Here is a 14,802-nt window from a genome sequence, read left to right on the forward strand (position 1 = left end):
GTATTTCGAGCTGGTGGAGTGGCCCAGGCTCAGCTCAGAAGGAAGAAAGCAGCCGACAAGAGGGAGGGTAAGGCTGTGGGATAAAGCCAGGACTCCGTGAGCTCAGGACAAGACGGTACACAGCCGAGGAAGCCAAGCCAGGGAACCTCTTCTTGGTTAGTGGGAAGCCATCAGAGGATTTCTAGTGGGGGAATGAGTGACATGGGCACCAGGATAGTAGCAGAGCGTTGTATTAGTCTGTTCTCATGCTGCTAATAAGACATACCCTAGATTGGGTAATTTATAAAGGCAGAGGTTTGATGGACTTACTGTTCCACATGGCTGGGGAGGCCTCACAATCGTGGCAGAAGACGAAGAAAGAACAAAGGGATGTCTTACATGGCAGCAGGCAAGAGAGCTTGTGCAGCGGAACTCCCCTTGATAAAACCATCAGATCACCTGAGACTTAGTCACTACCACAAGAACAGTACAGGAGAAACCGCTCTTACGATTCAGTCATCTTCACCTGGCCCTGCCCTTGGCGTCTGGGGATGATTACAATTCAAGGAGAGGTTTGGGTGGGGATACGCCAAACCATATCAAGTATCTTAGTCTATTTTGTGTCACTGTGACAGAATATCACCAACTGGGTAATTTATGAAAAACAGAAATTTATTTCTCACAGTCTGGAGGCTGGGAAGTCCAAGATCAAGATGCTGGTTCATTTGGTGTCTGGTGAGGGCCCAGTCTCTGCTTCCAAGATGGAGCCCTGAATGCAGCATCTCGTTGCTGGGGGGATGTGGGGGAGGAACAGCTTTTCCTTACATGGCAGAAGAGAAAGAGTTCACTCCTGCAAGCTCCCCACTTTTTTTTTGAGACGACATCTCGCTTTGTCACCAGGCTGGAGTGCAATGGCGCAATCTCGGCTCACCACAACCTCTGCCTCCCTGGTTCAAGCGATTCTCCTGCTTCAGCCTCCCGAGTAGCTGGGACTACAGGCAGGCACCACCACGCCCGGCCAATTTTTGTATTTTTAGTAGATACGGGATTTCACTATGTTGGCCGGGCTAGTCTCGAACTCCTGACTTCATGATCCACCCACCTTGGCCTCCCAAAGTGCTGGGATTACAGGCGTGAGCCGTTGCACCTGGCTGCAAGCCCTTTTTATAGCAGCAAAATTTCATTCCTGAGACCGGAGCTCTCATGACATACACACCTCCCATTAGGCCCCACCTCCCACCCAACACAGTTGCACTGGGGGGTACATTTCCAACACATGAGTTTTGGGGGACACATTCAGAACACAGCATAGAGTGAGAGACCCCAGTAATCTGAAGAGCCTGCAGGGTGGAAGTCAGTAATGTGGAGGGAGCTGACTCAGATTCTGCAGGTTTGTTGGCAGGAGAGAGGGAGGTTCTGAGACTGAAAGCCATGGGGTCATTCAGGGAGCAAGAAGGAGGATCCTGACAACCAAGAAGAAAGGGTCTCAGGGCTGGGAAGGAGTGGGTTCTGGGCAAACAATATTCCACCAGCAAGAGGACAAGGGAACAGATGGGGAGAGGCTAGAAGCAAGATGGGTGGAGGGAAGAGGCATGGGAGGGGGAGGGGGGGAACTGGGTCATGTGCGGGAAGGTGACCACAGTCAGAGACAAGCGTCCTGAAGTCCGCTTGGAACTAGAGAAGGGGGCAGCCCCCTTGTTCCAGGGGGCACAAAGCAGAAGGGGAGGGGCGCAATGAGGTGGACCCCCATCTGCCCAAAGAGCAAAGGTTGCAGAGGGACCGGCTCAGCACCTGGTGGCCTGGAATGCCACATGAGGGCGTGTCTGTGGGCTCTGAGGCAGGCGAAGGAGCAGAGAGCACAGAGTACACAGGGGCTCCTGAGTTAGGAGGGGGAGCCATAGGGGTCAGGGTGGGGCAGGGGGTAGAAATTTCGGACTCAGAAAGCCCAGGGTGTTGGTGCCTTTCGAGTTTGCCAGCAGGAAAGGAGTGAGCAGCCCATCTCAGAAGGGGAGGGAGGAGGTGGAGGGAACGGTTCCAGAAGGTCAAGTGGTGATGTGGTTGGTTGGTTGTGAACACCTCAGCTCAGCCAGAGAGGCTCCAGGGAACCTGCTGGCACCTTCCTTTTTTTTTTTTTTTTTGAGACGGAGTTTTGCTGTTGTTGCCCAGACTGGAGTGCAATGGCNTTGCCCAGACTGGAGTGCAATGGCACGATCTCGGCTCACCGCAACCTCCGCCTCCTGGGTTCAGGCAATTCTCCTGCCTCAGCCTCCTGCACCTTCCTTTTAAAGGTAGCTCCTCTTGGCAGGGAACACACCTTGAATAAATTACAGGAGAAAAAGCTATTTGATGGATAGGAGGAACTCGACTTGCCAGGGCCTGGCTGGAGTTGGAGGGAGAGGGCTATGGCTTGGCCAGAACGAGCGAAGGCAGGATATCTACTCAAGCGGAATGTCTAAGTGTCACCGAAATGAAGCATCCCAGTGGGTCATGAAGGAAAGCCCATGACTGTGCTTCACACATGAGATAATAAATTAATTAATGCTGGCGCCTTTCCCTTCCAAGCTGTTCCCTACCTGCTGGGGAACTGACCGCTCCTCTAAACTCTCCAGACAGCTCAAGGAAGCTGATCTTGTGTACTTTGACCCCTTTTCCTTTTAAAGAGTTTAAAATCTGCCTGGTAATGGGCACTGTGCTTAGAATCTTCCTGACACACATCATACCTCTCACCTGTTTTTCAAGCCCAAGCTGCAAGGAAACGAAACATGATGATGATAAAAAAACAAAAAACAAAACGGCTGCTTTGTGTTGGTCCAAAGCAGAGACGTTTTTAGAAACATGTTTTAAAATAGTTTACTGAATGTACTTAACACTACTGAACTGTGCGCTTAAAAATGGTTAAGACAATGAATTTTATGGTGTGTATATTTTTACCATGAAACATTTTTATTAAAAATTTTTAGAAAAAGTAAAGGCAAAAAGAAAATCACTTACTGATCAAAGAGGAAGTTAGTTCAGAGAGAGAGAGGATGGGCCAGACCCAAGATAACGATTTGAAACAATAGGAAAAATGAGACACTGTCAGGAATTTTGTTTGTTTGTTTTTTTTACCAGTCTATTAATCTTTCTTGTGTCAGAGCTGATTTAGACACAGAAGGGACTTGGTGCGTGTTTAGGCTTGATTACAGATTCGTCTGGTGAACGTGGCAATGGGAAGACAAAGGAAGGAAAGAACTAGCATTTGTCAGAGGTCTTTGGGCCAGACATTCCTTACGTGTTTTCATTGAATCTTGCCAGTAATGCTGTGGGTTAGTTTCATGATCTCCATTGAGCAGATGGAAATACTGAGTCTAAGAAGTTTTCCAGCAACATATTTTGTCTCCGTGAACCAAGTGGAAACCTCTGATGCGTCTGCCCAGCCCATTTATCAACATGGGCCTCAGTGATGTGGTTTAACCATAACCAAAAGTTAAGGGCTACATGGTTCTTGGTAAGGTCATGTCATTCATAGCCATCCCTTCCTGCTGGGAAAACTCCCCTGATATGCTGGCCTTGCATAAGGTAGATGCCAGTTACGACAGTTGCCACCAGCTGGTAAGCATCACTGTGGGCCAGGTACTGTTCAGCTACAGGACCACGTGTAACGACTCAGATCTTCTCTGCATCTAGATAGACTAGGCTCTGGGTCTAAATTTTGGCTCTGCTACTTTCTAGCTGTACAGTGGTCAAAAAGGTACTGCGGCCAGATGTGATGGCTCACATCTATAATCCCAGCACTTTGGGAGTCCAAGACAGGCAGATCACAAGGTCAGGAGATTGAGACCATCCTGGCTGACATGGTGAAACCCTGTCTCTACTAAAAATACAAAAAATCATCCGGGCAGGAGGCAGTGGCAGGAGAATTTCCTGAACCCAAGAGGCGGAGGTTGCAGTGAGCCAAGATTGCCACTGCACTCTAGCCTAGGTGACAGAGCAAGACTCCGTCTCAGAGAAAAAAAAAAAAAAAAGATACTGAGCATATCCAAGTCTCAGTATTCCTATCTGTAGGAAAGGGGCACAGGAGAATCCCTTCCTAACAGGATTCTTGACTGGATGAATAGAGACAGTGTATGCAAAGAGCTTAATAAGGTAGGAGACCATGTGGTAAGTGCTCAGTAAATACAGCTCTTCCTAAATTGTCAATCCTCTCAACAATCTTGGGAGCTAGGCATTATTATCCCCACCGCACAGATATGGAAACTGAGGCCTGAGAGGTTGTCACTTGTCCAAAGTCACATGACTAGGACATGGCCACAGGGATTTCCTCTGAGTCTCCACTCTCCAGCCCAGTCTCATTCAGTGACGGAAAGGGGCTAGAGCTCCCTGCTTGCTGAATATTCGGAAAACAGATCTTTCCTCTCTGATGCTGGTAAGTTCAGGGGGCCCTGGAACGGCTCCTGAAGAGCTTGTTGCGGGAAGCCTGGATTCAGTGAACCCACAGGAGGCTGACCCGGGGACCAGCTGCCACTTGACCCGTTGCATTTCTTTCCCTTGGCTCCAGGAGCTGAGTGACCAGGCGGGTTCGGAGTTCGAGAACTCTGATGTCAGATGGGTCATCACGGTGCCTGCCATCTGGAAGCAGCCTGCCAAACAGTTCATGAGACAAGCCGCCTACCAGGTGAGGGTGGGGTCAGGGTGGGTGGGAGCCAGAGGAGGAGGACCCAGTATGCCTAGGGTGGTGACTGTAGCCCCGTCCAGGTACCTCCCACATTCACTGGCCTCCATGGGAGGCAGCAAGGAGGCTCCCCTAGGCAGGGTGGTGGCTGGGAGACAAGGAGCCTTCGCATTCCTCAGCTTCCTCCTTGGGGAGCAGTGGGGGTCTGTCCCACAACAAGAGCTGGGCTCGGTTTCTTTCCTGGCTTTCTACATTTCCAGGTCATGTTTCTGCTGCAGAGTCTCCAGGGGTAGGATTTCAAAGCGGTGGTTTAGAGACACTTTGTGGGTGAAATGAAGTGAGAACCTTAAGGAAAAGGCTTGGGAAACAAGAATATTTGAGTAAGAAAGCAAGCCAAGGCCATTGGCCACGAACCAGACATTTCAGCTTGGTGTGAAGGCTGAAAACTGCATGTCTGTTGCAGGGAAAGAAAGGAAATGTGATTGTTCCCTGCACACTTCACTCGGTGGGGGTGGGGGGAGGGTGGCAGGCCCCTGCAGAGGGCAGTGGTATGGCCAAGGGGCATACCAGGCACAGGCACTTGTTGGCCAGGGAGACATATGCTCCAGTGTCAGTGGCCAGCTCATTCCTGTGGGCACTGGGGGTGGCTACAGCTTGAGGATCTGGCTTGGAGGCAGGAATGGCGGGCCATGCTGTTGTTATGTTCCCAGGACAGAGCTGGCTCCTTTTGCACTTATACCCCTGGGTGTATGAACACCCATGCCTGGGGCCTGGCTCAGCTCTCTGCGTGTTGACAGTCAGTTTTCTGAGTCTTCAGCTAAGGCTGGTTTGTGGCAAGTTACCAGGGTCATGGATGCCTCTCAGGAGGCATCCTGCGCACCTCTCCCAGGAGACATACCTCTGATGTTGTTTGTGAGCCTTTCTTTTACAAAACACCTGAAGTGTCAACTCTGAGCCCCAGCATAGTTCAACGGCCATGGGAACCTCAGTGTCATTAAGTAGCTTACGGAGTTCAACTTGCATGCAGTCCAGGGCAAGGTGTCCCTTCCCGCACTCTCTCCCCTTCCCCAGGCTGCTTCCCCTGCATTCCCCTGCCGCCTTGCAGCGTGAGAATCTGGCTCAGTGTATGCACCTGCCAAAAATAGATCTGTTTTTATAGGGATGAAGAAAGAGGGTGGAAGCTCCAGAAAGAGGCAAGCTCTCTAAAAAGGGAAGAAAAAAATGCAGTTTTGCTGTTCACAGAAGCCCCGGGCATCATGGAGCACAGGCTTCATAGTGTCCACCTTCCGGCAGTGGCCAGAGATGGGGCATTGGGACACAGCTGTCTGTGGAGACGCCCTGGGCGTTCTGAGTTTTTCCCAGGAAGAATATTCAAGATTCATGGTTTTGACTCATTTCCCAGCCCACAGGAAGAGTTCAGCAACAAATGTGTGACCCATAAAAAGGTCAATTCTTATTTATAGCCTGAAAAAAAAAAAAATAAAAGAGAGAGAGGTACAGTGGCTGGTAAATTTGTCAGGGAGTTTGAGCCCTGGGCCAGCTCTTCCAAGAGGTGGGGCAAGAGGTGGGGCAAGAGGCGTGGGGCCTTCACACTGGGGAGTCACAGGGGAGGGCACTGAGTCCCTGGGGGTTTGGTGGAATCAAATGGGCACCTCAGAGAGAAAAGGGCCTGCAGCTCCTGGGTGAGGACAGATGTGACCTCCATGTTTATGGATCTGAGGAATTTGCTTTCAGAAGTCCAGAGACATGCCACAGACAGGGACTGTTTCCTCGATGTGGGCTGACTTCGGTACAGTGTTTTGCATCTTCATTTTTGACCTTTTGCCGTCTGTCCGTCCTTCCTTCCTTCCTTCCATCCATCTTACACCTATCGCACAGGCTGGAATGCAGTGGCATGATCTCTGCTTACTGCAACCTCCACCTCCCAAGTTCAAGTGATTCTCCTTCCTCAGGCTCCTGAGTAGCTGGGACTACAGGCGTGTGCCACCATGCCCTCTAATTTTTGTATTTTTACTAGAGACAGGGTTTCGCCATATTGACTAGGCTGGTCTTGAACTCCTGACCTCAGGTGATCTGCCCGCCTTGGCCTCCCAAAGTGCTAGGATTACAGGCGTGAGCCACCGCACCCAGCCAACCCTTTGCAGCTTTGATTTGACACTTGTGTTCCCTTGACAGCCGCTGAGTGGATTTAAAGGTGGCAGCGATCATTCAGTTGTTTTTTTGTTCGTGCATTTATTTATTCGTTAAACAAAGCTATACCGGAGGTCTCTGTGTCAGGACTGTGGTAGGCACTGGATTCTATCCCCAACCAAGGCAGGGGCCCTGCTCTTGGGTCGCTCACAGCCAAATGGTTCACTGAAGCCTTTCATACTTTTGGGTTAGGGAGAGGGGTGTACTGGGGGCACAGTTGCTTTGCAGACATTGCTGCAGTCTGTTCAGCCTGCCTTCTGGAGAGTCTTAGGACAAAGTGGAAGTGAAACTTGCAACTCTGTGGCCAAAATTAACACCTCTCTACTATCTCTCCATCCCCCAGTAGTATACAGACTAAGAAAGATGTGGACCTATGATGATTAATTTTATATGTCAACTTGACTAGGCCATAGGATGCCCAGATATTTAGTCAGTCATTATTCTGAGTGTTCCTGTGATAAAGTTCAATATTTAAATCAATAAACTGAACAAAGCAGATGGCCCTTGTTAAGGCAGGTGGGCCTCATCTAATCAGTTGAAGGCCTGAATACAGCAAAAGGCTGACCCTACCCTGAGTAAGGGGGAGTTCCTCCTGCATGACTGCCTTTGAGCTGAGACTTTTTTTTTCCCCTGCCATTAGGCTCAGACTTAAACACTGACTGTTCCTGGGTCCCGAGCCTGCCAGCCTATACGGTGGGTTCTCCTGGGTCTCCAGCTTGCTGGCTGCAGATCTTGGGACTTGTTCGCCTCTATAACTGCATAAGCCAAATCCTTATAATTGTCTGTGTGCCTATCTATCATCTTTCTTTCTTTTCTCTCTCTCTCTCTCTCTCTCTCTCTCTCTCTCTCTCTCTCTCTCTTTCTTTCTTCTTTTTCTTTCTTCTGTCTGACTCTATGCCCTACTGGCTTTATTTCTCTGGAGAACCCTGACTAATACAGTGTCTGGGCACAGAACATAGTTCTCAGCCTAGCAGCTTCTGTCAGTGCTCACCAGGCATCCATGCATGTGAAAGGTATCATATCAGGTGGACATCTGTCTCCTTCTACGAGGTGGTGGCTGCCCACCAACCCTTCTTCCCACAGTGCATCCCATCCCATGCCCCCGACTTCAGGCAGGAGAGCTGGAAGGCTGAGGTAGAAGTGGGTACTCCAGTAGGACAGTTGGAGAACTGGTCACGTCTACTCTGCTTGCATGGGAAAAATGGAGCCCCTCCTTCTAGGCCTCCTGATCACATGTTTGTGGCACAGTGGTGGAGGCTGAACTTGAACCTCCCACCTGCCAGATGGAGGAGAAAGCAGCCTGGAAGCAAGACAGTGTTATGAGGAGCAGGTCTGGAGTCCTGGGGCCTCTGCTGGGGCAGGCTCACTGCCCGTGAGGGCTACAGAGAGAGTGCACAGATGCAGTTTCCTTGGTGAAACTCCAGAAACTCACCTCGTGTAGAGTGTTTGTTTAAAAGATGGGTTAAACCGTTAGCTTTTGTAATTCATAGGCCCAAGCCATCTTTACACCCTTTAAGAGCATTCAGCGAAAACATGGTAACAGAAAGAACAGCTGATCCCTCTTCTGAGGCCTTTAGAAAAGACGTAGACCCGGAAGACTGTTCTGAAGCTGAGGAGATTGTGGATAGGAAATAGTCCAGTTTATTTCTAAGGGCATTTTGCCTAAAATGTGTAACTCTAGTAGGCTCTGGAAACCTGTTAAATAAATGCTGCTCCCATATGTATGATGATCTCATCTAACATGGAGACATAGCTTCTTCTGCCTCCCTTTGGAACAAGCTGCAGTGAAAAATAATCATCGGGAAAAGCAAAACTGCCTAACACCCTGAACTGGTGCAGCTGGAGCCTCTTTTGTAGCCTGACCACAGCCCAGCAGAGCACTTAACTGATCTGGCCATTTCTTCTCAGCTGTGGACACAGGCCCTTGGCGGATTCTCCTGGCTGATTGCAGGGTGGAGGAGCAGAGCTGGTATAAACACCACTTCCTCACCTCCTCAGTTTCCCTGGAGTGTGGTTTTCTCACCTGCTTCTCCTGAGTGAAACTCGTGATCACAGAGGAAGGCTTTAAAAAGCTACTACAGTGGTGCTCCTTCTGCCCCAAATTCTTGGAGGAGTTAAATGGAGTAGCATGCTCTTGGTTCAGATACTTTCTGTGTGTAGAATCCCCAGGTCAAGGCTGTGGAATGCAGGGATGAGGACCAGGAAACTGCAGAAAAAAGGCTGCCTGGAGAGCTGGTGGATCTATTCGCTCAGCAGCTACCTCCTGAACACCTACTGTGTGCTTTGGGGCAAGAAGAATTGAGCGTTGCCCTTGGAAAACCCACCATCTTGCAGGAGAGGCTACACATGTCGGCACCATTAATAACAGGGGAGTCCAATCCGTTGGCTTTCCTGGGCCACACTGGAAGAAGAATTGTCTCAGGTCACACATAGAATACACTAACACTAATGATAGCTGATGAGCTAAAAAAAAATCACAAAACATAATGTTTTAAGAAAGTTTACAAATGTGTATTGGGCTGCATCCAAAGTTGTCCTGGGCCACATGTGGCCTGTGGGCCATGGGTTGGACAAGCTTGGTGTCTAGGACAGGAAACAAATATGTTACGTGCTTGGCAGGGGCCCCAGTGGAGGGAGCACTCTCATGGGAGTAGTAACCATGAGGTACCTTCTCCAATGGCAGAATTATAAAGATAGAGAGAGTGTTCTTCTGCTGCAGGTGACCCTGGCCTGATCCCAGGCAAACAGACCCATAGGTTTCCTGAGGGCTGCCAGGTGGAGGGCTTCTGTTGAGGGTGGCTGCGTGTTAATGTAGAAACAAAGCTTGCATTTCCAGGCGTTGGGTCTTCCTGCCCAGAGAGAAAGATAGCTGAGTTTTTGAGAGCCTGGGTGATGCTTTAGCATTCCTTCCTTTTCTCAAAGTCCATAGCAGCTCTGGGACTCCTGGGAGGTTGAATTTGTGCAGAATCTGCTGCCTCCTCTCACCTCTCCTTCTCAGCTCTCTTCTGGGGCCTCCATGGGAGTTTGCGGGTGGGACATGGCCACTCACAGGACAGGAGCTGGTTCAAGCAAAGGAGTGTGGTTACTTTGTCCTGGGCCTCCCAGACACAGCCCGTGACCTTACCTTTTCCTTCAATCGGGAATGGGGTCCTCTTCACCTTTGCTTCCCACCTGCATCCTCTTCCGGGTACAGTGGGGAACCCCTATGGAAATGAGCCAAAGCTTTTGCTGTGGAGCTGAGGCCAGCCCAGCTGGAGAGGGACAGATGAAAGGCCTCCCCTGAGGGCGCCAGCCCAAGCTGTTTTTGGCACACTTGGGGCAGCCTGAGTGTCTTCAGGATGTGAGAGTGTCCTGGGCAGGGGACAGTTCTTTTGAATTGTCAGTTGCACACCAGGCACACTCAGATGCCCTCGAGTTGTAGAATTTTACTCGGGGCTCTTCACCCCTCTGGACCGTTGGATCTGATTTTCCATGTAAAGATTTTCCATCTAAGTCAGAGTTCCTGCGCAGAATTTCAGGGGTATTGTGGGTAGAGAGAAGGGGGCAGAGCTTATGGTGTGGGAAGAGGGATGAGGCGTGGAGCATATGGTGTGGGAAGAAGGATAAGGGGTGGAGCTTATGGTGTACGATGAAGGATGAGGGGGCTGAGCTTGTGGTGTGGGAAGAGGGTTGGGAGTAGGGCTTATGGTGTGGGAGGAGGGATGGGGGTGGGGCTTATGGTGTGGGAAGAGGGTTGGGAGTAGGGCTTATGGTGTGGGAGGAGGGATGGGGGTGGGGCTTATGGTGTGGGAAGAGGGATGGGGTGGAGCTTACAGTGTGGGAAGAGGAATGGAGTAGGGCTTATGGTGTGGGAAGAAGGATGAGGGGTGGCGCTTATGGTGTGGGAAGAGGGATGGGGGTAGGGATTATGGTGTGAGAAGAAGGATGGGGTAGGGCTTATGGTGTGGGAAGTAGGATGAGGGGGCAGAGCTTATGGTATGGGAAGAGGGATGGGGTAGGGCTTATGGTGTGGGAAGAGGATGAGGGGTGGGGCTTATGGTGTAGGAAGAAGGATGGGGTGGAGCTTACAGTGTGGGGGAGAGACAAGGGGCAGAGCTTATGCTGCTCTTCCTCCCCTCCTATCCCTGGCCCACCTTGCTTTCACTGGCCCTGTGGGGGCCTCACTGCTGCAAGTCCCACCTGGCAGGCTGACATCCCAGTGGGACATGGTAACCGTAATGTAGCGTCTGGGTCACAATCTTTGCCTTTCTTCCTTCACACCAATTCCCTGGGCTCCACTCATGGGTTTACCCCGCTCCCCCCGACCCCGGTTGATTTGCAGGTTTGAACTTTGGAGGAGAATTGTACACATACAGGCCCGGCAGTTTCTTTGCAGTGAGTTGTCCCTTCTTCCTCATCCCGTTTTATGGAAGCTTTCCCCTTGGAACTTCTATTCTCCTGTGAGGTCCTTGACTCTATACACCTTCAAAGATGGAAGAATCAGCACAGGAGCTGTCCTTCGGAAGGGGCCCCTCTTGGTCTTATTTGGGATTTCTTCCTCCAGGAACCAGGCTCAGAGGCGTCACCTTTGCCAGAGGCACTGCACGTTTGAGAGCCACATCCTTTCACTCTAACCTCCAGCCATGTTTGTGCTAAGGATATCTAATGCGACCCTGTGAGAGTGAAGCTGGGAGGGGGGACTTACTTGCTTGAATAGGGGGCAGCAGGAAATCCTGTCATGCGCCTGAGTCAGGGCCTATTGACCGATGTCACCCAAGGGCAGACCCAGCCTCTGACCCATGGGCTAAGCTGATGGGCATTGACACTGCCTGGGTGGTTGGCCATAGCTGAGGGTACTAGGTGATGGGAAGAACAGTGCAGTTCACCAAGGACAGTGTAGGACATGAGCGTGGTGGTTCTCATCTGGTTTTATAAAGTCCATCTTCCAGATGTGGTTCTGCCATGTTTGAGCCATTTGGTTTTTACAGAGTGAAGGTGCTTAGTCATCTGCCTGCTGGTAGTATCAGTTTTAGCGCTGAAAGTCTCACATCCTAGGAAATCTTTATATCCTGGGCAAACTGGGACAGTGGGCCACTCTCCCTCTCTTTCTACATAAACTGAAAGAGTTGATGAATGGCTCTGAAGGTCCTTTGCATTCTTTTTTTTTTTTTTTTTTTTTGAGATAGAGTCTTACTGTGTCACCCAGGCTGGAGTGCAGTGGCGTGATCTTGGCTTACTGCAACCTCTGCCTCTTGGGTTCAAGGGATTCTCCTGCCTCAGCCTCCCAAGTAGCTGGGATTACAGGTGCCCACCACCATGCCAAGCTAATTTTTTTGTACTTTAGTAGAGAGAGGGTTTCACCATGTTAGCCAGGCTGGTCTCAAACTCCTGACCACAGGTGATCCACCCGCCGTGGCCTCCCAAAGTGCTGGGATTACAGGTGTGAGCCACCATGCATGGCTGCTTTGCATTCTTAAATCCCCTTCCCTCCTTGCCCAGTAATTGAACCTCCCAAACCCCTCTGCCCATGATGAGGCCGGCTCCCCTTGGTGAGAGGATATTTATGCATATGTGGCATTAGGAGACCTTCTGAACTTGGTCTGCAAGAAGAATGCACAAAACTCCAGGGGTCTGGTATAAAACTTCCTCCCAGTAGGCGTGGCACGAAGGCGGCATCCCAAGGTTCCTAAGAAATGTCAAAAAGTCAGCAGCTCAGCAGTGGCGGGGACAAAGTGTGCCTCCATGGTCTATTGTGCTGGCAACTGAGGACACCCACGTGCCTGGATGGTTTCCAGAAGGAAGTGGGGCCTCCTGCTGCAGCTCGGGCCATGAGAGGTGGCAGGGACCTGGTTAGAGGCCAAGCCAGGCTGTTTCTCTAAGCATCCTCAGAAGGGTCATCCCAGGGCCTCCTGGGCTGCCCCTTCTCAAGGCCCACAGGAGTGGTGACTGGGACGAGTCAGACGTCACAGAACAGAAGCCTTTCTGCGTACTACAGGCCGAGGCCCCAAATGTTTGCAGATGGAGGCCACAGATGAGAACTTGGGGATCAGATTATTAAAGGAATATTTATTACTATTTGTGATATATGTATATAGTAAAACTATTAAAGGGTGGAGGCTCTGAATAAGATACCTGCTCACTGACTCTCAACCGCACTCTAGAAGTTGGGGGACTATATGGGATTCCAGGAGGGGCTTTCTCCTGGAGCCACTGCTCATCTGTCGCCCCCAGTAGATAAATCTCAGGAACCCTCCTACTGCTCTGGAGATAAAGGTCGATTACCCAGATAACAAAGTCAAATGCTTGCATAGCTGAGGCCCAGCCATGGCCTGTTTCCAAGGCCACCAAAGATTGGGCTTTGCTCCGATTTGGTCAGACCCCGTGGTATATGACAACTGAGAACAGATCACCTGCCTTCCACCCTGCGATGGTTTAGAAAGTTTCAGGGCCTCTGCAAGGCTGTGCCACCGCCCCTGGAGCATGGAACCCCATGTGCGTCCTACCATCTGTGTTCCCCCTGCCCCTCCCCATTGTGCTTCTCAGTTCTGAGCCAAGCAAGCCCCAAGTGCAAGAGGCCCCATGGCCAAAGCACCGGGCGTTTCCCCCAGGTGCCTGTACATTTTCTTTGACCACCCTGGGGTGTTAGGGTATCTGGATGGGGGCCCAGTACCGAAGTACCCCGACATTAAGCTCTGCGGAGGACTGTGTAGAGAATGTCCCACAGAAGCAGGGCGCGAGTGCGCCTTCCTTAGGGAGGTCAGCCCAGGCATGAGTGTCCTGTGAGCAGGCCTGCCCGGGGTGCCCTGGGTCCCAGCCTCTGTTTCTGTCTTCCAGGCAGGCCTGGCCTCTCCCGAGAACTCGGAACAGCTCATCATTGCCTTGGAGCCTGAGGCAGCCTCCATCTACTGCCGAAAGCTGCGGCTACACCAGATGATTGAGCTGAGCAGCAAGGCAGCCGTCAATGGGTACAGCGGCAGTGACACAGTAGGAGCTGGGTTTACACAGGGTACCTCTGCTCTCTCTCTCCCCCTCCTGCTCTCTTTCCCTCCCAAGCCCTGGATGTCTCTCTCCCTCTGATGATTTTAAAGGCACTTAGTGCCATAATGAAGAATCAGGATACTCTAGGAGGAGGTGGGCTTGAAGCACCTCTCGCTCAGCCCCACTACCTGGCTCCTCCCATGGGCATGGTTACCCTGGTTCATCACCCACCAAGTGCCTGGGGGTGGGGAGCTTCTCTCTAAGAACCTGAGGGTAGCCTGAGAGCAGTTCTTGGCCTTGCATTTTACTAGGCTCTTAATCTTTCTTATGTATTAACAGATTCTTAATCTAATTCCATTGTCTATTATTAATTCTCCATTAAGACTGTTGATTTATTGCTGACTCACTCATTGGGCCTGCTTCATGTGTGATGAGCTCATTATGTGTCTTCTCTGAGAGTTTAAAATACAGATGAAACCAGCTGACTTTTCCTGATCTGGGTGATGCTCGCTTAGCTGTGAGAAGGAGTACCAGCTTAGGGAGACTCAGGATTGGGATTTAAAAAAGCTTTTTCTCTTTAATAATTACCTGCATGCAAGTGGGTCATAGCCTGGGTCACAGAACGTGGTTCCCTGGTATACAGGGGTCTGTGGGTCTGTCCAGGGCTACAGGGTTTGCAGACATGTCCCGTCAGAGTCAAGGCACCAATGTGAGCATGGGCGTTAAGCGGGAGCACTGTGGGGGTGGCACCAGGCATTTCAGCTCTGAGCTCTGTTACCAGACGAGGGCTTTGAGGGCATGTCACCCATGCTCACTTCCACCCCCCACTGGAAGGCCCCAAGGCCCAGAAGGAGGAGAGGGAAGAAGACACCAGTGAGGACTGTTGCTGAGTTGTCCCTGCCATAAGCTTGTTCCCAGCTTTTCTTTGGATCCCACACCCAAGGCCCATCCCTGCATTTCCCAAGGCACCAGGCCAGGCTCACCCTGAGCCCATGTGCCTTCCTGCCCAGACCGTCTCAAGCCTC

The 14,802-nt window shown here is 51.0% G+C and overlaps 1 protein-coding gene across 4 annotated transcripts in view; it reads left to right on the top strand.

The window, feature by feature from the left end:
• HSPA12A (heat shock protein family A (Hsp70) member 12A) overlaps positions 1-14,802 on the top strand; it is a 181,691-nt gene that overhangs the window by 153,578 nt on the left and 13,311 nt on the right. For all 4 annotated transcript variants that reach the window (XM_037743969.1, XM_017543784.2, XM_017543785.2 and 1 more), the window contains 2 exons: positions 4,517-4,633; positions 13,634-13,805. In XM_037743969.1, coding sequence (XP_037599897.1) covers positions 4,517-4,633; positions 13,634-13,805 — 289 coding nt within the window. The remainder of the gene's footprint in view (positions 1-4,516; positions 4,634-13,633; positions 13,806-14,802) is intronic.

The sequence above is a fragment of the Cebus imitator genome, unplaced genomic scaffold, assembly GCF_001604975.1.
Source record: "Cebus imitator isolate Cc_AM_T3 unplaced genomic scaffold, Cebus_imitator-1.0 Scaffold161, whole genome shotgun sequence".
NCBI lineage: Eukaryota > Metazoa > Chordata > Mammalia > Primates > Cebidae > Cebus > Cebus imitator.